General features: G+C 45.4%; 1 protein-coding gene across 1 annotated transcript in view; it reads right to left on the bottom strand.

Annotated features, from left to right (window-relative positions):
- Positions 1-1,669: 1,669 nt before the first annotated feature.
- KIF24 (kinesin family member 24) overlaps positions 1,670-22,733 on the bottom strand; it is a 151,484-nt gene continuing 130,420 nt past the window's right edge. Inside the window, exon 12 of the mRNA XM_030192858.1 lies at positions 1,670-3,089. Coding sequence (XP_030048718.1) covers positions 2,964-3,089 — 126 coding nt within the window. The 3' untranslated portion in view covers positions 1,670-2,963. The remainder of the gene's footprint in view (positions 3,090-22,733) is intronic.

Here is a 22,733-nt window from a genome sequence, read left to right as displayed (position 1 = left end):
CTAATAAATATTTTATCATGGATACACTTAAGAGATGAGTAAAATTAGGATTCAAATAAGGAAATTAATAAAGTTCTATGTACAAACTGACATTCAGCTGAATTATTTATTAGTCTACATCAATATCTGATCAAAATAAATAACACAGTTTGCTTTAAATAATGTTAAAATTCTCAAAGTACATTATTACATTATTACTTTCAGTTAAATATTTTCGAGTGCACACACTTGCTTCACTAAACCATTGTTGTGAGTTAACTCTGATCCCCGAGTTCTTAGTAGCTGCTGCCATCAGATCAGAACATTTCTAAATCCTTACACACTGAGGGAATGCCTCTGCCTCTTCCCTTCTGGTACTTGGCTAGCCTGGAACCAGAATCACTGGAAAGAGCCAAAATTGCCTGCAGTTCAGTCCCTTCAATTGGGAAGTCTTGTATTCAAGCAGCATCTCAACACAATCAACCAAAATGTTATGTCTTGAAATGAACAACGACACCTAACCATCAATCCAATTCTTTGATTGTGTAGCTCCTGTTCCCCCACCCCTAATACATTTTGTAGAAAATAAGGATGAGCATGCAGCGGGCTAACAACTCCAACATTTAGACTGGGCTACATGCATGTACAGGTTTTTGAGATAAAAACATTAAACACACAAAACACTTTAGGAACAATATTGCATTTGTTTTGGGGGTGCACATCTAGTTTATACCCAGATATATCGACTCTGTAGGGAGCAGACTCATACATTTTGGGACCAGTCCTAGTACATACTAAGATGCAGTTATAAAATTCTTTTCACCTCTAATATGGATAAACATAGCATCAGCAGTCTCACCTCTGTATTAACAAGATTATCGAAAGATCCATTAACTGTAAAACTCAACTGGAAAAACCTACAATGCAAAAATTAGTTTGCTTCATATGTTCTATTAAACATCCATTATGGAGTTTACTTGTAATGGCTTCAGTTCTGACCATTACAAGTAAACTGTGCTCCATTATATAGATCTTTGACACATGTGAATTTTCCAGTTATGTTCATTGTGGACATGCTGAAAGTCCAAGTGGCTCTGGCAGTACCAAGATAAGCTTTGTAAGCCCTTGTTTAAATTTGTTGTAGGCTCTATAAATCACTGACCAAAAAAACAAAACAAAAACAGTTCATACAAGTGACAGAGCTTGCTGCTATCAAGGCCCTAGCATAAGTACGGTTTGGGGTGTGAATTCACTTTTTCTTTAGTGACACCTTGTTAATACGGTGTCTAGTCACTGAACAGCCCTAAAACTTATGTACATTAAGTTAGCATGTACAATGATGTTTAACATGGTTATTTTTCTTTATAGTTTTAGAAGGATACTTCTCAACATTCAGTCCACAACGCTCAGTGATTTTAAAGCCACAGCTGCAGGAAGAATTTAGCTTAGATATTCAATGCCAGGCCACGCTCAGGCACTGGCATTAAAATATCTGGGGTTGCTTGCTGAACTGGAAGTGGAGGAGTGGCCTAGTGGTTAGGATGGTGGACTTTGGTCCTGGGGAACTGAGTTCGATTCCCGGCACAGGCAGCTCCTTGTGACTCTGGGCAAGTCACTTAACCCTCCATTGCCCGCCGCATTGAGCCTGCCATGAGTGGGAAAGCGCGGGGTACAAATGTAAACAAAAAAAAAATGTGTGTGCCGACTGATAGAGCCAGCATCTACATAACTAAATAGGCAAAGATTTAGACTGCACAAAAGGCAGGCTTATCTGTCCACTTAGCTATGCAAGCACTGACACTGAATATGGCTGGTGCTTATCTAGCTACCGGCTTCTCGCTGACTCTGCCCAGACTGATAACTGTAGTCATAGATGATACTCAGCAGCATTGCCTTGTTAAGTGCCATTGAATATCGGTGGCCAGGACAGAGTGGTTTTAAGCGGGCAGGAGCCTCTCCTGTCAGCTTTAAACCACATTGAATATCACCCCCACATTGACTTTTTTTTTGCATTAAAATTTAAGAAGCAGATTAATATCTAATTAATTAAAATTCATGGAAGTCCAAGTTAATGACAACAGGCGTTAGGATCATTATTGGTTTAATGTACTGATCTCTCATCCTGACGCACTCCTGCCCTGCACCTAGGTAGAAATCCCAAACCTCTGTCCTCCCCAGGGTTCCCCTGGTCTTTAGCGCAGAACTAATCCCTGATTGCTCCTGCTTCATTTTCTCTGCAGCATCCATGATGCCAGCCGACCTTATGCTCTGGGTGGGGGGAAGGTAATAGGTGCGTCTGTTTGCAGTACAGTGGTGTGGATGGTTTAAGCTGGTCTTGTCTGGCACTGAACCTGAGAAAGGAAATGATCTCATAATACAGTAAAATGCTTTCCACTGCCCTTATCAATCTATAGGAATTAGAAAGGGTATGGTTAGAGCTCTATGTTCTGCACAGTACTAGTGAGTATTTGTATTTTAAGAGGGACACTAATGGCATTATTTTACCTTCATAGTTGACTATAACCTTTAGTATATAGAAATTTAACAATACCAGAAGTGATTTTTTTTCTCACCTTGCAATACACCTTTTGGACTAGGGATGAGAAACTGTGTACTGTGCCATATGCCTGTACTGATAGGAAGTGATGCAAAGGCCATGCCACTGAGCCTTTACTCTAGGTGTGTACAGTCTTGCTTTGATGAATTTTAGGAACAATGTTGGGGGAAGTAACTGAACTGTATTGAGCTGGTTTTCTCTCTGGTGTTGAGTCCACATGTGTCGTCTTTAGATAAGGGAATCTCTGCTCCAAAATGTGCTAATCCAGTTAAACCAATATTGTATGGGATTCAAGAAGAAAGGAGAAACCAAAGCCTCTCTCCTAGCTGCTGGCTGAGCCTGCTTGCCTTCAGAAATGGGTAAGCACAGCTCATGTATCTGTTGCAATTCATTATTCCATTATTAACCTTTATTAACCTTAGGAATTTCAAGTCCTCTCTGCTGCAGGCTCAGGATACGCCAGGTACAGTTGCAGTTGAGTTCGCATACTTTGGACACATTTTGATTTCAGAGCCATGATTTCATCCAGTTTGGTGACATACTTCTTAAAATCCTATACAAGAAGGGGGAAAAACCCCCCCAAAATGTTTAACGAAACAGAAAAAAGAGCTTTTTGTCAGTTTTATCTACTTCAGGCAATACCACAAAGCATGTGCATATACAGGTTTGTTTTTACTGAACTTAAGGCAGTAAATCAATCTAAAAAATAAAAAAATAATCCATAAATTGATAACAAGAACACATCCCTCCCTCCCTTGCCCCTTCTTTATACGCAACAGAAAATACCAAAATTTAAAATTTAACGGCTGGATCTAATCACAGCTGCTCAGCCCTTACCCTGCTCCTTTAATGGCCATCATATTCTGTAAAGCATTGTTTTTCACCTCTGATGATTGCTGTAGATAGTAGGATTGATCAGGCACCTAAGCGGGTGATATCATCCAATGGTGCCAAGATGGAACAGCTCTCCCAGAGCTCAAAACTAGTGTAAAGTTTTTAAACATACACAGTCCTTTCTGCATAGTGGTCTCTTCAGTTACTTTCATAACTCAAAAAGATGTGATCTCTCAGGGAGATGGGAGGAACTGTGTACATAATCAATCCTACTGTCTACAAACAAATCTGATAAGGTGAGAAATGATGCTTTTTCTGTTGACAAACAGAATTGAGTCAGGCACACAAGTGGTTAATTCCCAAGTTAATTTCCATTGTTCATGAGCACCCTGGTCAGAAAGAAAGTAGCTGATTGTGGACTGGTCAATAAAGTAGTGCAAAGTGAAGGTAAGAGAGGGACAAGATGTTGCTTTGCATGTGGTTTCCAGTGAAGCAGATTTCAAGGCAGTCCTTTAATCTCCAACTATGCTCCACCTCCCCTACTCATCAAAATGGTCACTGTCTTGATCTCATCTTCTCCTCCAACTGTTCACCCTCTAGTTTCCTTGCCTCTGATCTTCCCCTCTCTGATCACCATCTTATAACTTTCACACTTAAATCTCCTCCCTCCCAGTCCCGTCCTACCTTATCTAATTTATCTAGGAATCTTCACGGTATTGACCCTTCATCTCTATCCTCCCATGTTTCAAACCTCCTCTCTACTGTGGCACCATCCACGTCTGTCAACGAGGCTGTTTCTTCTTACAACAATACTCTATCCTCTGCCTTAGACACACTTGCACCTTTGATGACCCGCCCTATAAGGCGTACAAAACCCCAACCTTGGCTGACTTCTAATATCTGCTACCTACGTTCCTGTACCCGCTCCGCCGAACGCCTCTGGCGGAGATCTCGGGCCCTTGCTGATTCCTTACACTTTAAGTTCATGCTGACCTCCTTCCAATCTGCTCTTTTACGCGCCAAACAGGATTATTATATCCAACTGACCAACTCTCTTGGCTCTAACCCTCGACTTCTCTTCACCACATTGAACTCTCTCCTCAAGGTGCCCCCTCCCACAACTCCCTCTTCATTATCTCCTCAGACCCTTGCTGAATTCTTTCACGACAAGGTTCAAAAGATAAACCTTGAATTCTCTACCTCGCCACCTCTCCCTCCACTAGTCCATTCCCCTCTCTCTCCTTCCCCTCATTCCTTTTCCTCCTCTCCTGAAGTTACTATAGAGGAAACTACACTTCTCCTTTCTTCCTCAAAATGTACCACCTGTTCCTCTGATCCCATTCCCACACACCTTCTTAATGCCATCTCACCTGCTCTTATTCCTTTTATCTGTCACATTCTCAACCTCTCACTTTCCACTGCAACTGTCCCTACTGCCTTTAAACATGCTGTGGTCATACCTCTCCTTAAGAAGCCTTCACTCAACCCTACTTGTCCCTCTAATTACCGACCCATCTCCCTCCTCCCTTTTCTCTCCAAATTACTTGAGCGTGCTGTTCACCACCGCTGCCTTGATTTTCTCTCCTCACATGCTATTCTTGACCCACTACAATCTGGTTTTCGCCCTCTCCACCCAACCGAAACTGCGCTTACTAAAGTCTCCAATGACCTATTACTGGCTAAATCCAGAGGTCAATATTCCATCCTCATTCTTCTTGATCTTTGCGTTGCTTTTGACACTGTTGATCACAGCATACTTCTCGATACCCTGTCCTCACTTGGATTCCAGGGCTCTGTCCTTTCCTGGTTCTCTTCCTACCTCTCCCTCCGCACCTTTAGTGTTCACTCTGGTGGATCCTCTTCTACTTCTATCCCTCTGCCTGTCGACAGAACCTCAGGGTTCTGTTCTTTTCTATCTACACTTCTTCCCTTGGTTCATTAATCTCATCCCATGGCTTTTCCTACCATCTCTATGCTGATGACTCCCAAATCTACCTTTCTACCCCGATATCTGACCTTGCATCCAAACCAAAGTTTCAGCGTGCTTGTCTGACATTGCTGTCTGGATGTCTCAACGCCACCTGAAATTAAATATGACCAAAACCGAGCTTCTCATTTCCCCCCCCCAAACCCACCTCCCCACTCCCCCCATTTTCTATTTCTGTTGATGGCTCTCTCGTTCTCCCTGTCTCCTCAGCTCGAAACCTTGGGGTCATCTTTGACTCTTCCCTCTCCTCTGCTCATATCCAGCAGACCGCCAAGACCTGTCATTTCTTTCTTTACAACATCCGTAAAATCCACCCCTTTCTTTCCGAGCACTCTACCAAAACCCTCACCCACACTCTTGTCACCTCTCGTTTAGACTACTGCAATCTGCTTCTTGCTGGCCTTCCACTTAGTCACCTCTCCCCTCTCCAATCGGTTCAAAACTCTGCTGCCCGTCTTGTCTTCCGCCAGGGTCACTTTAGTCATACTACCCCTCTCCTCAAGTCGTTTAACTGGCTCCCTATCCCATCCTGTTCAAACTTCTTCTACTAACCTATAAGTGTACTCACTCTGCTGCTCCCCAGTATCTCTCCACACTCGTCCTTCCCTACACCCCTTCCCGTGCACTCCGCTCCATGGATAAATCCTTCTTATCTGTTCCCTTCTCCACTACTGCCAACTCCAGACTTCGTGCCTTCTGTCTCGCTGCACCCTACGACTGGAATAAACTTCCTGAGCCCATACGTCTTGCCCCATCCTTGGCCACCTTTAAATCTAGACTGAAATCCCACCTCTTTAACATTGCTTTTGACTCGTAACCACTTGTAACCACTCGCCTCCACCTACCCTCCTCTCCTCCTTCCTGTACACACTAATTGATTTGATTACTTTATTTTTTGTCTATTAGATTGTAAGCTCTTTGAGCAGGGACTGTCTTTCTTCTATGTTTGTGCAGCGCTGCGTACGCCTTGTAGCGCTATAGAAATGCTAAATAGTAGTAGTAGTAGTCTTGGTAGTTGCAGTGGGTCTGAGATGAGGTTTCACATTATCTGGTAACAGAATTGTATGCAAGATGCTAGCCATTTTGTCAAACAACTTAAATTTGATGTTCTTGGCGGGCAATCTTGTGGAATTGCTTCCAACTGTAGGGTGTAGCCTGTCTGAACTTATCTGATGTTACAAGAGGCCATATTTCTTGGAAAACTTTCTGCCTAACGTCTACCAGTAGGTTGTCTGGCATGGTTATTTTTATTGCGGCAATACTCTCCTGGAGCTTGTGAATTGATTTGCACTTTTCTGACCAACAACAACAACAACCATTTCTAAAGCGCTACTAGGGTTACGCAGCGCTGTACAATTCAAACATAGAAGGACAGTCCCTGCTCAAAGAGCTTACAATCTAAAAGACAAGAGAACAAACTAAAGACAAGTGAACAATCTAGAGGACGAGTGAACAGTTAATCTGATAGGGTGGATAGATTGGGGTATTTTATATTTCTCGAGCGGTTAGGCGCCGAAGGCAGCATTGAAGAGGTGAGTTTTAAGAAGAGATTTGAAGATGGGTAGGGAGGGGGCATGGCGTATGGGTAAAGGAAGATTATTCCAGGCATAGGGCGAGGCAAGGCAGAATGAGCGGAGCCTGGAGTTGGCAGTAGTGGAGAAGGGTACTGAGAGAAGGGCTTTGTCCTGTGAGCGGAGGTTGCGGGCGGGAACATAGGGGGAGATGAGGGTGGAGAGGTAGTGAGGAGCCGCAGACTGAGTGCATTTGTAGGTAAGGAGGAGGAGCTTGAATTGTATGCGATATCTGATCAGAAGCCAATGAAGTAATTTAAGGAGAGGGGTGATATGAGTATATCGGTTTTGGCGGAATATAAGACGTGCAGCAGCGTTCTGAACGGATTGAAGGGGGGATAGATGGCCGAGTGGGAGGCCGGTGAGGAGTAAGTTGCAGTAATCGAGGCGAGAGGTAATGAGAGCATGGACGAGAGTTCTGGTGGTATGCTCAGAGAGGAAAGGGCGAATTTTGCTGATATTGAGGAGGAAGAAGCGACAGATCTTGGCAGTCTGTTGGATATGCGCAGAGAAGGAGAGGGAGGAGTCGAAGGTGACTCTGAGGTTGCGGGCAGATGGGACGGGGAGGATGAGGGTGTTATCAACAGAGATAGAGAGTGGAGGAAGAGGAGAAGTGGGTTTAGGAGGAAAGACAAGGAGCTCGGTCTTGGACATGTTCAGCTTCAGGTGGCGGTTGGACATCCATGCCGCAATGTCGGATAAACAGGCCGATACCTTGGCCTGAGTCTCCGCAGTGATGTCAGGTGTGGAGAGGTATAGCTGGGTGTCATCAGCATAAAGATGATACTGAAAACCACTGACAGGTCAGTTATGACCCATGAACTGCATAAGCTAAAGGCTCTAAAATGCCTGAAAGCTGCATCTTTACTTTCTGCTGAGAGCTGTAAATTCGAGGTCATGCTGATCCAGCAAGGAGCACTCTTCCCCTCCCTGACAGAGTTGACTGACTCAGATATCACAAGGACACTGAGAATGTACACAGTTTGAAAGTGAAGATGTGTTGAGGTTACTAGACAAAACTATAAGACTGGGTCTTGGAGAAATTCCCATAACAAAGTGACGGCTACAATCTCCTGTAAGAGAAACCTTGGACTTGTTATAAGATGCTGTGTTCCATAAACATTTAGATATTGTGTTCTGTATTCCATAACACTTAGATAGTGTGTTCCATTCTATGTAAACAATGCAGTAAGACAGAAATTAGCTGAAGTTGCAAGGCTGTATGATTTGGGAAAGAATTAATGCCCAATCCATTGTACAGAAAAGTATACAAGTCACTGTCGTATTGTATTTAGACAGAGGCTGAGATAATTGTCAGTGAGTACATCTTTACAGTGGTGGTCACTCTCTCCCTCTCATAACAAATTGCTATTTGTTATTGCTTGATTGCTTTGTTATTATCTAAACTGGTAAGGAATAAAAACTTTCTCTTTGGAAGAAACATAGCCTCTGTTTTCTCTGTCACCCCATATCTTGGGGGGTGGCTGGTCCATCATATCTTGGGGTGGATGTGAGGCAGAAACCCTATTGCCCCACTTGTCTGACTCTTCTTATGGTAAGTAGAAGGATCAGAGAAAGAATTTCCACATATTATAGCCTCTTCTGAGACTAGGTGGTTACCAGACGGGATCATATAACCACTGACTCCACTATAAACACTTGTCAAAACCACGTCTTTTGCTTTGACTGGGGAGCCCTCTGCTGCCATGGGTGGAAGCAAGAGCTCTGGGCATGGAGATGCATTGGAGGTTGGAGGAAACCTACACCTTTGAGAGTAGTAGGTCTTTCATTACCTTCTGTTAGAGTACCTCCTGGATAAGGAGGCTGAGCTCGGAGAGAGCTGGGACAGTGGTATTGGAACACTTCTTGAGGTGAGCAACCTCTTCCATCTTGTCACCCAAAAAAAATTATTACCTGGCAAAAACAATCCACAAACTTCTCCTGAACTGGTGGTTATAGGTCTAAAGCATTGAGCCAGGCAAGTCTACACATCCCAATACCCATAGTAGAGGTCCTGGACATTATACTGAAAGCATACTTTGCCCAGACCATATGATTTCTACACTCCCTGCTGATTGATTACTAGCTGGCAGAGGTCTGCAGCTTTCTCTGGAGGTAGAGTGTCTATGAATTCTGAAACGCTGCTCACTAAGTTCTGTTCATTAAGAGCTAGTAAAGTATGTGGGGGCAAGCACGGCACTATGAAAACATTTTCTCCCAAAAGATTTAAAAGTCTGAGCCTCCCTCCCTAGGGGCACCAAAGATTGGCTCATTTGAAAGCAGATTTTACCACCATGGAATGGTGAGGAAGCTGAAGCTTCTCAAATCTGGGAGCCTTCTGGACTCAATACATGTTTGGCCTTCTTGTGTATAGACTGTACAGAGAGAGGGGTTTCCCACTACTTCATCTGTACATTCTTATGGATTCTGTGTATGAGCATTGTCAAGCTTCCTTTGGAGAGGCATCAAACTCAAGGATGTATAACAACTTGGCCCGGGGCTCACCCTTGGTTTCCAAATCAAATTGGATGGACTTAGCCATTTCCTTAATAAAATCAGTAAAGGAGAGCTCCTTAGGTGGTAATCTTCTCCTTTCATGTGGAGGTGAGGAATCTGAAGACAGACCAAGGGGCCTCCTCCTCTGAGAGAACATCGTGTGCTTATTGAGACCCCCAGAAGTCCAAATCAGAATCATAGCAATAATTCTCCTGGGATGTTTGAGTCTGTGCTTACCTTGGTCTTCTGATAGGTTGGTCAGGTCTTGGACAGGGGTGCAGAAGAACTGGTGCTGTCTAGTACCCTGAGGAAGCTTCCTCCCCCATTGAACGACACTGACTTGATGGTCATTGACTGATACCATGTGAGGCATCAGTGTCAATGACTGTGCAACTGGTAGGGCAAAGGCTTCCAGAATGGGCTGGAGCTTTGTCAGGGTTGATACTGAAGCTCTCAATGCCATTGGTAAAGGCTGGGGCTCAGCCAGTGTGATCCATATTCTTTGCAGTCCTCAGGGCTGAACTGATGCTTGGTCCCAGCTCGATGGAGCTGTTATTCCAGGCTCTGATTTATTGGAGGGTGAGCAGGTGTCACTGTGCTGGCACTTATTGGGTATAGATGACTTCAATGCCCCAGTGCTCTCGACTCCGTGTCTTGAGGGGAACTGATGTTGATGCTTCTTGGCCTCTGCCTGATATTGGGATCCCTCAGCATTCAGGAGGAAGAAGTTGGATCTTCCTTTGTCCTCAAGGTGAGATCAGATGATGCCCAATCCTGGTGGCTGCTACTGATGCTTGATGTTGAGGCAGGTGGAGACCTTGATATCGATTGCATCCCTAGTGTCCGATGTAGCTCTAGGAGCCACTGGGCCTGATGCCTCCGATGCCAAAGTTGATGTACTGGACTTCTCTGTGCCAAAAATATGTTTGTGTTGTCTTTCTTGACCTTTAATGCTGCTTCTTGACATTTATAGACAAAGTTTACAAGAAGGAGGATAAAGGTTGGGCCCCAAGACTCTGCAGGCACCAGTTATAAGTGTCTGTGAGGGATATAGTCCTGCTGGGTGCACTTTTTAAAACTACCGGGAGTCTTAAGGGAAACGACTCAATTTTGAAAGTTATCCAGAGTGGGACGGTCAAGGCCTAACCGGGAAAGAAAAGGAAACTTAAGTGCCATAACCCTGACTGGGATACTAAAGGGGGGGGGGGGGGAGGCACTGGCTCCACATAAATACTTACAGGAGTTAGAAAAAGGAACTGAGAAATCAAGGCAAAATCGCTGAGTTGAAGAGACACGTGAGCTGAGGGGAGATGCCAACAAACATGACTGCACAGCTCCGTAGAAAAGAAGTGACTGGTTTGGCCCGCCTGATGACAGCAGGTGGGAAGGTACATGTATAAGTGGTGCGCCACCCTCAAAAGCTTTGAAAAGTTGCTAGAGAGCAGTTCTTGCTCTGGGCTCTGTTGGATGATGCAATCCATCAGTGTGGAGATATCATCCTGCTGGTTCAGTTAATTTACCAAAATTATCAAACGATAACAATTATATTATCAGCTTACAATTGTTTGTGTGTATTAGATAAGTCCCATGGCAAAATACAACTAGGTACAGCTCATAAAATACAAATTATCAAAACAAATATTAAGGCAAACTATATATTCTCATACCAAGTTATTTAAAGATTTTTGAAAATTCTAAAATTGTGCCTTTCTATATATGAACAACACTTTTCACTTCCATCTTCTTAGTATTTTCACTGGCTCCAGTTAACACACTGGGTAGATTCATAATCTTTTCTTTCATTTCTATTAACCCTTGATCCTTCTTTACTTAAAATGAAACATTTACTACCCATTACTGGTCATGGTGCTTCTAATTTGTGTAAACATATTCTTAATAACTTAAAAAAAATGACTTGGGAGAAGTAGAGTATGAGCTACTTTCACTACAATGGTCTAAGGCATGTAGTGTATCCTAATACCCGTGGTAGAGACCATATTGAAAGCATCATAGGTTGCCCGGATCATATGCTTTCTACACTCCTGCTGCTTGGCCACTAGCTGGCTTAGGTCTGCTGCTCTCTTTGGAGGTAGAGTGTCTGAATTCTGCAACACTTATATGCCAGTCTTGTAAAAAAGAACAAGATCCATTATTATATATGCTATTTTATTGTTCTTGTAGAAAAAATTTTGTAAAGATATGTGGGTGATATTACAAAAAATCTTACCTTTAAATATGGTAATTAACCCTAAACAATTTTTAAATCCACTACATTGGAAAATATATTATCTAAACAGCAATGTAATTTTTTTGATACTTATTGTTATAGAAAATATTGGTATTGACCAACTGGAAAGATTACCACCAAAAATATACATTTAACATTTATAATGTTATAAACTTGGGGGTCCTTTTACTAAGGCACATTAACAGATTTAGTGCACGCTGACAACTAGCATGCGTTAAATGATAAGATGACCATAGGAACATAATTGGCGTCTTATCATTTTGCGCACCTTAGTAAAAGGACAATAAGTATGGTACCTCTGTTTATGAGGGGGAAGAGCCACCCTAAGGTGGAGGAACAAGAACTCCCCTACGAACAATCACAGGTAAACACAAAGGGTGTAGGTTGTATGATGCCACTTCCAACCACGAAACACAGGAGGCTTGATCTAAAAATAAGGAGTTTGTTGTATCAATTGCACCACTAAGACTCAACATTTATTATTTTTATATATTGTAAACGGGCCCGCTGCTCCAGTATGGGGGAGGAAGCTGCCTCCCCTGAATAGCCAGAACTTCACAAAACTGCCACCAGGAAATACTTCAAAAACATTCCTTTATTTTCCAGATTCATAAACAAAACTTCACTCCAGAGTAGAGACTTGCTTCTCAGGCAGGGCTGTTCTGCCTTGCTTAGTACATCAACCAATTACACAAAGACTTTGCCCCCTTCCCGGAGGGGAATGCATTAGTCCTTTGGAAATCCCTGCTTTTGTGGTCTCAGTCAGTAGCAAACAAATAGTACTTGTCCCACAAGCAGGATTTCCCTTCAAGACAGTGTTAATCACGAAGCAGCCTTTACTTTCAGGAGGTTCAATACTTTTGGGACTTCCTTCCACCCAAGGTATTTCAGCTTGCTTCAGTTCTTTAGGGACCTGTCTTGCCCAAGGATTTTCAGCCTGCACTGCTCCTCTCCTCCTGAACTGAACCCCTCTTCCCACCAGGCAGCCCTCCTTCAGAAACAAGCCTTCCAACTTCAGAGGTTCTCACAATAATCAGGTTTCAAAACAGGTAAGTAATTCCCCCACCACTCAGGGTTTTCCCAAAAGAAAACCAGGCTTCTCTACTTAAGCAGGGTTTAAACCAAAATAAATTCCCAAAACCATGTAGGTTCCAAACCTTTAGAGGCTGCCTTCCTCAGCCCTCAAGCTCCCATTCCGTTCTTCTTCCTTCCCCTGCTCAGGCTGATTAATTCCCTCTTCCATCCAATCCTCCTCCTGCTTCTCAGCCCACTCCTCCCTATTACAGGTGGGCAGCATGATATACAGATTGCTGGTCCCGGGAACTGGCTCCTTCATTCACCCTCCCTCTTGTGGTCAGAGACGGTATATGGCCAGCTTGCCTATCCCCTGGGATCTCACTGCTAGGACTGGAAATGCATTCTGGGATATGTAGTTCATGGTTCTGCTGCTTCACTCTATACATCGGGGATGTAGCCTTGTCACAATATATTTTATGTAATATTCTAAACAAGTCAATTTTATACTAGGGCTGCACATTTAATGCGTTAATAATGTGATTAACATGTTAATAATGCGATTACCGCGTTAAATGTTTAATGTGCATTAAAAATTTTAACGTATGTTAACGGCAGGTCTCTCTCCCCCACCTGCAACCATCCAGCATAAAAAAACAAAAACAAAAAAAAACAACAAACAAAACTAGGGCTCACCTGAACTACAGGGACCGGTTGTTGGGTCGACCTTGCTAGGAAAGTGTGGAGGAAGAAGGGGCATGCACCTGCGACCCGAAGTGACCACGGAGGCATGAGCCCATGGTACTTCTGGACCAGCGCAAGACAGGAGAGGCTCTGGATAGCAGCACTGGGATCCAGAAGAGGTGGCCCATGTTCTCTCACTCCTCTTCTGACTGAACTTCCTGTTTTCGGGCAGGACACTACAGAGAGGCTTGGGCAGATGAGAGAAGTAACATGCCTTCAGCGTTAAAGGCAAGGTCAGTGGACCAAGAGGAGCAGGTAGAAGCAGAGTGAGAGAATGCAGACCATATGGGGGTGGGGAAGAGGTGTCAGGAGGAAGAGAGAGAGAGAGATGCGGACCATGGGAGCGGGGGATGTGTTTGAGAGAGATGCAGACCCCTGGGGGGGGGGGCTTGAGAGGGATAGATGCGGACTGTGTGGAGGGGGGTGTGCTTGCTTGAGAGGGATGGATGGTAGATATAGGGAATGGAAAAAAACAAAGAAGGGAGATGGTGCCCATGGAATGGAGGAGAAGAAAGAAATGGTGCCCATGGGATTGAGGGAGAGAAAGAGGTAGTGCCTATGGAGGGGAGGGTAGGGAGGAGGAGGTGGCAATGGTACCTATGGAGGGGAGGAAGATGGGAAGACATGGTGCCCATGGAGAAAAGAAGAAGGGAAGAGAAACGAGACAGGAAGATATGGAGGGGCATTTTTGAACGGAGACGCCCATCTCTAAGGGCAGCCATCTCTGAGGATGGTGCCGTGAAGGGGCAGGGCCAACCGTATTTTCGAAAAAGATGGCCAGCCATCTTTTTTTTGATAATACGGTTGGGGCCGCCCAAATGTCAGAGATGGCCGGCCTCGGTTTTTGCCCATAATGGAAACCGAGGCTGGCGATCTCAAACCCGGCCAAATCCAAGGCATTTGGTCGTGGGAGGGGCCAGCATTTGTAGTGCACTGGTCCCCCTCACATGCCAGGACACCAACCGGGCACCCTAGGGGGCACTTCTAAAAATTAAAAAAAAAAAAAAAAAAAAGCTCCCAGGTGCATAGCTCCCTTACCTTGGGTGCTCAGCCCCCCAACTCCCCCCCCCCCCCAAAACCCACTCCCCACAATTCTACACCATTACCAAAGTCCTTATGGGTGAAGGGGGGCACCTACATGTGGGTACAGTGGGGTTTGGAGGGCTCCCATTTACCACCACAAGTGTAACAGGAAGGGGGGGAATGGGCCTGGGTCCGCCTGCCTTAAGTCCACTGCACCCACTAAAACTGCTCCAGGGACCTGCATACTGCTGCGATGGACCTGAGTATGACATTTGAGGCTGGCAAAAAAAGTTTTTAAAGTTGTTTTTTTGAGGGTGGGAGGGGGATTAGTGACCACTGGGGGAGTCAGGGAAGGTGATCCCGATTCCCTCCAGTGGTCATCTGGTCAGTTCGGGCACTTTTTTGGGACTTGGACCTGAAAAAAAGGGACCAAATAAAGCGGACCAAATTCTCGCCAGGGATGCCCTTCTTTTTTCCATTATCGGGCGAAGTCGGCCATCTCAAAGCATGCCCTCGTTCCGCCCCCGTCCCGCCTTCGCTACGCTACCAACACACCCCCTTGAAGTTTGGCCGCCTCCGCGACGGAAAGCAGTTGAAGCCGGCCAAAATCAGCTTTCAATTATACCGATTTGGCTGGCTTCAGGAGATCGCCAGCCATCTTCTGATTTGTGTCGGAAGATGGCCGGCGATCTCTTTCGAAAATAAGCTGGATGGTGTCCATGGAAGGAAGCGAAGAGATAAAAAAAACTAGACAGATTTGAGGAGGAGGAAGAAAAATTAATGTGAAAGATGGATATAGGGCAGGAAGTGAAGGACAAGGAGGAAAAAAACAAAGGGAATAGATAGGACGGGGTTCAAGAAAGCATTCAGAGCACAAGGAAGCAGAACCAGAGATGGTGAACAAGATATTAGAAATATAAAATCACCAGACAACAAAGGCGAGGATAAATTATTTTATTTGTAATTTAGTAATTGAAATGTGTCAGCTTTGAGAATTTACTCCTGTGTGCGATTAAAATTTTTAATCGATGTGCAGCCCTACTTAATACCAGTAATGTATCTCTATATATAAAAGGCAACACCAACGTTCTATGAAGCCTCCAGCCGGAAGTGTGAAGGGGGAGAGATATCCGGTTTCCCCATGAGTGTCTGCCCCACCCTCGCTCTCTCTCTAACACAAACAGTGAAGGAAAACAGCAAAGCAGGAAATCAAATCGCTCTCTCTGTAACAATGAAGTCTCAGAGGGGGGAGGGGAGAGAGGGCAGGAACACACACACTCCCACATGCACACAGAAGAAAACCTTGCTAGCCCCCGTTTCATTTGCATCAGAAACGGGGCTTTTTTACTAGTATAATATAATGCATGTACAGTGGTGGAAATAAGTATTTGATCCCTTGCTGATTTTGTAAGTGTGCCCACTGACAAAGACATGAGCAGCCCATAATTGAAGGGTAGGTTATTGGTAACAGTGAGAGATAGCACATCACAAATTAAATCCGGAAAATCACATTGTGGAAAGTATATGAATTTATTTGCATTCTGCAGAGGGAAATAAGTATTTAATCCCTCTGGCAAACAAGACCTAATACTTGGTGGCAAAACCCTTGTTGGCAAGCACAGCGGTCAGACGTCTTCTGTAGTTGATGATGAGGTTTGCACACATGTCAGGAGGAATTTTGGTCCACTCCTCTTTGCAGATCATCTCTAAATCATTAAGAGTTCTGGGCTGTCGCTTGGCAACTCGCAGCTTCAGCTCCCTCCATAAGTTTTCAATGGGATTAAGGTCTGGTGACTGGCTAGGCCACTCCATGACCCTAATGTGCTTCTTCCTGAGCCACTCCTTTGTTGCCTTGGCTGTATGTTTTGGGTCATTGTCGTGCTGGAAGACCCAGCCACGACCCATTTTTAAGGCCCTGGCGGAGGGAAGGAGGTTGTCACTCAGAATTGTACGGTACATGGCCCCATCCATTCTCCCATTGATGCGGTGAAGTAGTCCTGTGCCCTTAGCAGAGAAACACCCCCAAAACATAACATTTCCACCTCCATGCTTGACAGTGGGGACGGTGTTCTTTGGGTCATAGGCAGCATTTCTCTTCCTCCAAACACGGCGAGTTGAGTTCATGCCAAAGAGCTCAATTTTTGTCTCATCTGACCACAGCACCTTCTCCCAATCACTCTCGGCATCATCCAGGTGTTCACTGGCAAACTTCAGACGGGCCGTCACATGTGCCTTCCGGAGCAGGGGGACCTTGCGGGCACTGCAGGATTGCAATCCGTTATGTCGTAATGTGTTACCAATGGTTTTCGTGGTGACAGTGGTCCCAGCTGCCTTGAGATCATTGACAAGTTCCCCCCTTGTAGTTGTAGGCTGATTTCTAACCTTCCTCATGATCAAGGATACCCCACGAGGTGAGATTTTGCGTGGAGCCCCAGATCTTTGTCGATTGACAGTCATTTTGTACTTCTTCCATTTTCTTACTATGGCACCAACAGTTGTCTCCTTCTCGCCCAGCGTCTTACTGATGGTTTTGTAGCCCATTCCAGCCTTGTGCAGGTGTATGATCTTGTCCCTGACATCCTTAGACAGCTCCTTGCTCTTGGCCATTTTGTAGAGGTTAGAGTCTGACTGATTCACTGAGTCTGTGGACAGGTGTCTTTCATACAGGTGACCATTGCCGACAGCTGTCTGTCATGCAGGTAACGAGTTGATTTGGAGCATCTACCTGGTCTGTAGGGGCCAGATCTCTTACTGGTTGGTGGGGGATCAAATACTTATTTCCCTCTGCAGAATGCAAATAAATTCATATACTTTCCACAATGTGATTTTCCGGATTTAATTTGTGATGTGCTATCTCTCACTGTTACCAATAACCTACCCTTCAATTATGGGCTGCTCATGTCTTTGTCAGTGGGCACACTTACAAAATCAGCAAGGGATCAAATACTTATTTCCACCACTGTATATGTTCTTGCAGACTCCTGGTGCAGGTGGAAACGCCAAAACACAGCACCATGTTGAGCCTTAGTGGTGCAAATGATACAATAAAACTCCTTATTTTGGATTCAAGCCTCCTGTGTAGGGTTACCATATGGCTCCAGAAAAAAGGAGGACAGATAGAGCTAGTCCGGGTTTTACTTACATTGCTTTCAATGGAAGCAAAATCCGGACTGGATCAATGTGTCCTTTTTCTGGAGCCATATGTTAACCCTACCCCTGTGTTTCATGGTTGGAAGTGCCATCATACCCACTACTCCTACTACCTTTGTTTATGAATCATGTATGCCCCAATTTAGAAAATTATTTATCTAATCCTAATGCAGCTCTAACTACCTTAAATAATTAATATTTGGTTTATGGACAAATTTTGAACTAGAATCCTATATCTTATAAGATTCTGACTGTGATAAAACAATGGGTTTTTAAGCCTGTTGTAACTGTGTTGTTCTCCAAAGACAAGCAGGCTGATATTCTCACAAGTGGGTGACGCCACGTCGGCCCCGGAGGATTTTAAAGCAAAATCTCAAAATCTCTTTACGGCGTTCCATCGCGCGAGCGATCGTACTGCGCATGTGCGCACACCTGTTCCCGCTCGCCGAGCGGACACGCCCCTCAGTTTTTCTTTTTCCGCGTCTGAGGAGACATGGAGTTCGTTAGGGCTTCGTGTTTTCTTCAGGTCTTCGGAGTAAATCTCTTTTTTATTTTTTCATTTGTACTTTTTATGGCAGGCTCATTGTGGCTTATATATACAGGTATTTTTTGTACCTGAGGCAAAAAAAAAAAAAAAAAAATTTAAGTAATTGCCAGAGTCACAAGGGGCTGTGCCTCAACGAAGCATATAAGCTTCTCTTTTTCTTTTTTCTTGAAAGTGCTGGTATATTGTTATCTGTGGGCTCTCTCTAGCCAGCAAATAAAACAAGCCCACATTTTTTGATCCATTTATTAAAACTTAAACAAATTGCTCTCGAGAGCTGTGAGAGCCTGCTTCAGCACACTACTGTCTTTAAGCCTCACAAGTGGTGAAGGTGTATGTCACAGGAAAAACCAGGAACCTAAGCAGGTGCATCCCTGGTCAGCCACTGAATGGGCAGCCTGGTGACACAATATCAGTGGTGTAACCTTTGAAGTGAGTCTCCACCCGTCTCGGCGTCTCCTGCTCTGCAGGTCATTCGGACGCATCGGCGGAAGTGTCTTGGGCCGGATCATCTCCCTGTGAAGCGCAAGTAGTGTCTCAAAGTACCGAGACGTATTCTACTCTGCCAGGGATGCCCAAAGGACCGGATCATCTCCCTGTGAAGCGCAAGTAGTGTCTCAAAGTACCAAGACGTATTCTACTCTGCCAGGAATGCCCAAAGGACCGGATCATCTCCCTGTGAAGCGCAAGTAGTGTCTCAAAGACGAGACTTATGCTACTTGTCAGGGATGCCCAAAGGAGTTTCTGGAGTCCGACAGAGACCGATGCACGCTGGGTATAGTTATGCATCGAGTAGGTCTCCACCTGCCTCGGCGCCTCCTGCTTGGCAGGTCATTCGGGCGCATCAGCGGGTGTCGGTACCATCGGTGCCCAGAGCTTTGCTCCCTCTGTTATGGAGGTATTCGGGCTTCAGACATCAGTCGGTGCCGAGAGCGTTGCTCCCTCTATTATGGAGGTATCCTGGCATTGGACGTCGATACACCGCATCGGTACCGGGTGTCATGGGTACCGTCGGTACCGAGTATCATCGGTACCGGGTGTCATGGGTACCGTCGGTACCGAGTATCATCGGTACCGGGTGTCATGGGTACCGTCGGTGCCGAGTATCATCGGTACCGGGTGTCATGGGTACCGTCGGTACCGAGTATCATCGGTACCATGGGTGCCGTCGGTACCGAGTATCATCGGTACCATGGGTGCCGTCGGTGCCGAATGTCACCGGTGCGTCGGTACCGAGGAGTATCGGTACCGGGAACATTGGTACCATGGTCGGTGCCATGGGTCCCGTCGGTACCGGTACCATCGGTACCATGGATTCCGTCGGCACCGGGTATCATCGGTACCATGGGTACCATCGGTGCCGAATGTCTTCGGTGCATGGGCACCGTCGGCACCAGGTATCACCATCGGCATCAGGTATCATGGGCACCATCGATCACAGGTATCATCGCCCATCGGTACCGAGTATCACGAGTACCATCGGTATCGGGTATCGTCGGTACCATGGATAGGTATCATGGATACCGTCGGTACATGAGTACCGTCGATACCAAATATCATGACCAGGTACCATCGGTACCATGGGTGCCATTGGTACCAGGTGTCTTGAGCACCGTCGATACCATGTGTACCATAGGTACCGTCGGTGCTGTTGGTGCCGAATATCATGGGTACCATCGGTACCACATGTCAAGGGTCCCTTCGGTACTAGGGTATCATGGGTACCATCGATACCAGATATCATGACTATCATCGGTACCAAGTACCATGGGTTCCATTGGTACCGGGGGTCATCGGTACCATGTGTATCATCGGCACCGTCGGTGCCATGGGTACTATCAGTACCATCGGTCACATCTCTGTTATGGAAGTCATCTGGCAGTCTGGTTTCGATTCCCTTGCATTGCCAGATGTTGTCCTTGGCTTCGAGACCATGGGTACCATTGGATGCCATGGATGCTACCGCCTCCCGCGGCATCTAGCTTTTCACCTGGTCTCCTTCACCGATGCTGCCTCTGGTATGGGTGTTCGCTCGTAGAACTTACCGCGCCTCCATACCTTGGCTTCCAGGCCCAGAAATGCATGTTAAGAACAGCCATTTTGCTACAGGAGAACATATTTTTCCATAGCTGTTCTGTAGAATTGTATGTATGACTGTTGCTCTATACTGGTCAATGTTTGCATCTGAGCTGCTCTGTTTGAGTAGTTGGCTCAGTTCAATGATGGTTCATCTGATGAACATGAAGGTCATGGGGTTTTCTCTGCTGAGAATCCTCTAGATCCTCTATTTGTCTTGACACATTACAATGGAGATTGTCAATCAGCCCAATGCCAGATGCTTGAGGTCCTGGACTACCATCTTCAACTCAGAACTGATAGCAGTTCTAAGAACTTGCTTCGGTGCCCCCGAGGCCAGAGCATACATCCTTAGCCTCCTTTGGAGAATGGCGTACCAGGCTGGCATGATCGCGTCCAAGACCAAGTCCTGCCAGATCTTTATGAGCATTCCCACCGGAGTAGGCTACATCTTTTTTCCAAGTGTCGCAAGTTCCTGTCCAATGGCGTTTTCATCACTTGTATTGTAACACCTAGATTTCTGCTCTAGGTATGGTGATGCGCAGACTCTCATGACTGTGTGCCTCTCACCTGGAGGAGGAGACTCAGCAGAAAATTGTTGATATGCTGTGCATACACTTCCTCATCTCGGAACTTCTTTAAAGAGATCAGCACGCTCGTTCTAGTCAGCGGCGTGCACCTAATCAGGCTCCTGCAGCTATTCCGCAGGAACCAGAGAGGGGTTTTGGAGTGGCTCCAATTCAGCATAGCCACTATATAAAAAAAAAAAAAAACAACAAATGTCCGTACCGGCCAATCTGCCTGTCGGAGGGAAGTTCAAATTTTCTCCACCACAGGTGACTTCTATATCCTCCAACCGGGGTTTTTTTTCAAATAGTCCGGTTAGGATACATTCTCAATCTGGAATCAAACCCTCCACATTGTTCATTGGAAGTTTAATCCTTTAGCTTCCATCAACAGTGAGTACTTGCAGAGGAACTCTCTGCCTTTCTCAGTACCAATGCAGTCGAGCCTGTTCCACAAGGGTAAGAAGGATTGAGTTTCTATCCCAGGTCCTTCCTTGTGGGTTCCGTCCCATCATAGACATAAGGGGCCTCAACAGATTTCGTTCAGGATGATTTCCCTGGGCATCCTTCTTCCCATACTTCAGGAAAACGAATGGTTATGCTCTCTGGACTTACAAGATACTTCTACTCACTTTGCGTCCAGAGTATGTTTTTCCTAGTGCCTAGCTGTTGTTGCAGCGTATCTTCATGGACTGGGAGTGAAAGTGTTCCCTTAACACGTTGATTGCCCGTCTCAACAGATTACAGCACAGTAATATTGAGACTTCTAGACACATGGCTTCCACAGTTCACGTCACTCCCTTGACACTTTTGCACATCTAGAGGATGTAACCCAACTGTTCGCCAGTCTTCGGAATTCCCCTCAGAGGTGGTTAATTCTCTCCATTTTGATTCTGAGGTGTCCAGTCCACCTTACTCAGTCAAAAGCTGCTGACGAAGGTTGCATCCCTCCTGGCTATCCAACCTAATTATTTTAATCAACCACACAATCGGGTTGTGATGTACTCGATAACAAAAGAGTACTGGATCTTGTCCTCTGAGTCAAGATGCCATGCAGATGTAGCGGTGGGCTCGCCAACGCGGCTTGTTTTCTCCAAGCCATTTGTCTAATTGGCGTAAACAGCAGTCTGGCCGACAGGCTGAGCAACTTAGTTCAATCACAAAGTCCCTCAGTTCTGTTCCAGGCTGCAGGTTCACGGCAGGCTACCATCGGATGCCTTTCTCCTTCTTTGGGGGACAAGTTTTCTGTATGCGTATCCTACCATACATCTGGTGGAAAAGACTTTGCTGATTCTCAAGCAAGATTGTGGAGCCATGATTCTGATTGCTCCTTTCTAGCTACGTCAGATACGATTCCCTCTTCTTATGGAGTTGGAATGTTTTCCAGCTCTCATTACGCAGAACGAGGGGGCACTTCTACATCCCAACCTCCAATCTATGGCTCACACGGTCTGGATGTTGAGAGTGTAGGTTTCGTTGACTTTTCCAGAAGAGTGTCTCCCGACTCTTGCCTGCTTCCAGAAAAGATTTCACAAAGAGGTGTTATTCTTTTCATGGAAGAGGTTTGCCGTCTGGTGTGACAGCGAGGCCCTAGATCCTGCCTCTAGTCTTATACAGACCTTGCTTGAGTTCTTTCTACACCTGTCTGAATCTGGTCTCAAGACCAACTCGGTCAGTATTCATCTTCGTGCAATAAGAGCTTATCATCAACGTGTAAAAGGTCAGCCTTTAGCTGTCCACTTCATGACGTTTACTTCTCCCACAGTATTGAGAGAATTCCTTGTATGTGTCTAGGGGGGATTATTTCTGTTGGGCTTAGCACCCCCAATAATTTTTACAGTTGGCTCTTATGCTTCGGTCAGAGCCCCTATCACTCCTTATTCAGTATCTTGGGGTCTCAATGTCGTTTTCATCCAGCTGCTGCAAGCTCAATTCGGGCCACTG

Source organism: Microcaecilia unicolor, chromosome 2 (assembly GCF_901765095.1).
Source record: "Microcaecilia unicolor chromosome 2, aMicUni1.1, whole genome shotgun sequence".
NCBI lineage: Eukaryota > Metazoa > Chordata > Amphibia > Gymnophiona > Siphonopidae > Microcaecilia > Microcaecilia unicolor.
Note: the sequence above shows the minus strand (reverse complement) of the source record. Positions and strands in the feature narration are given on the sequence as shown.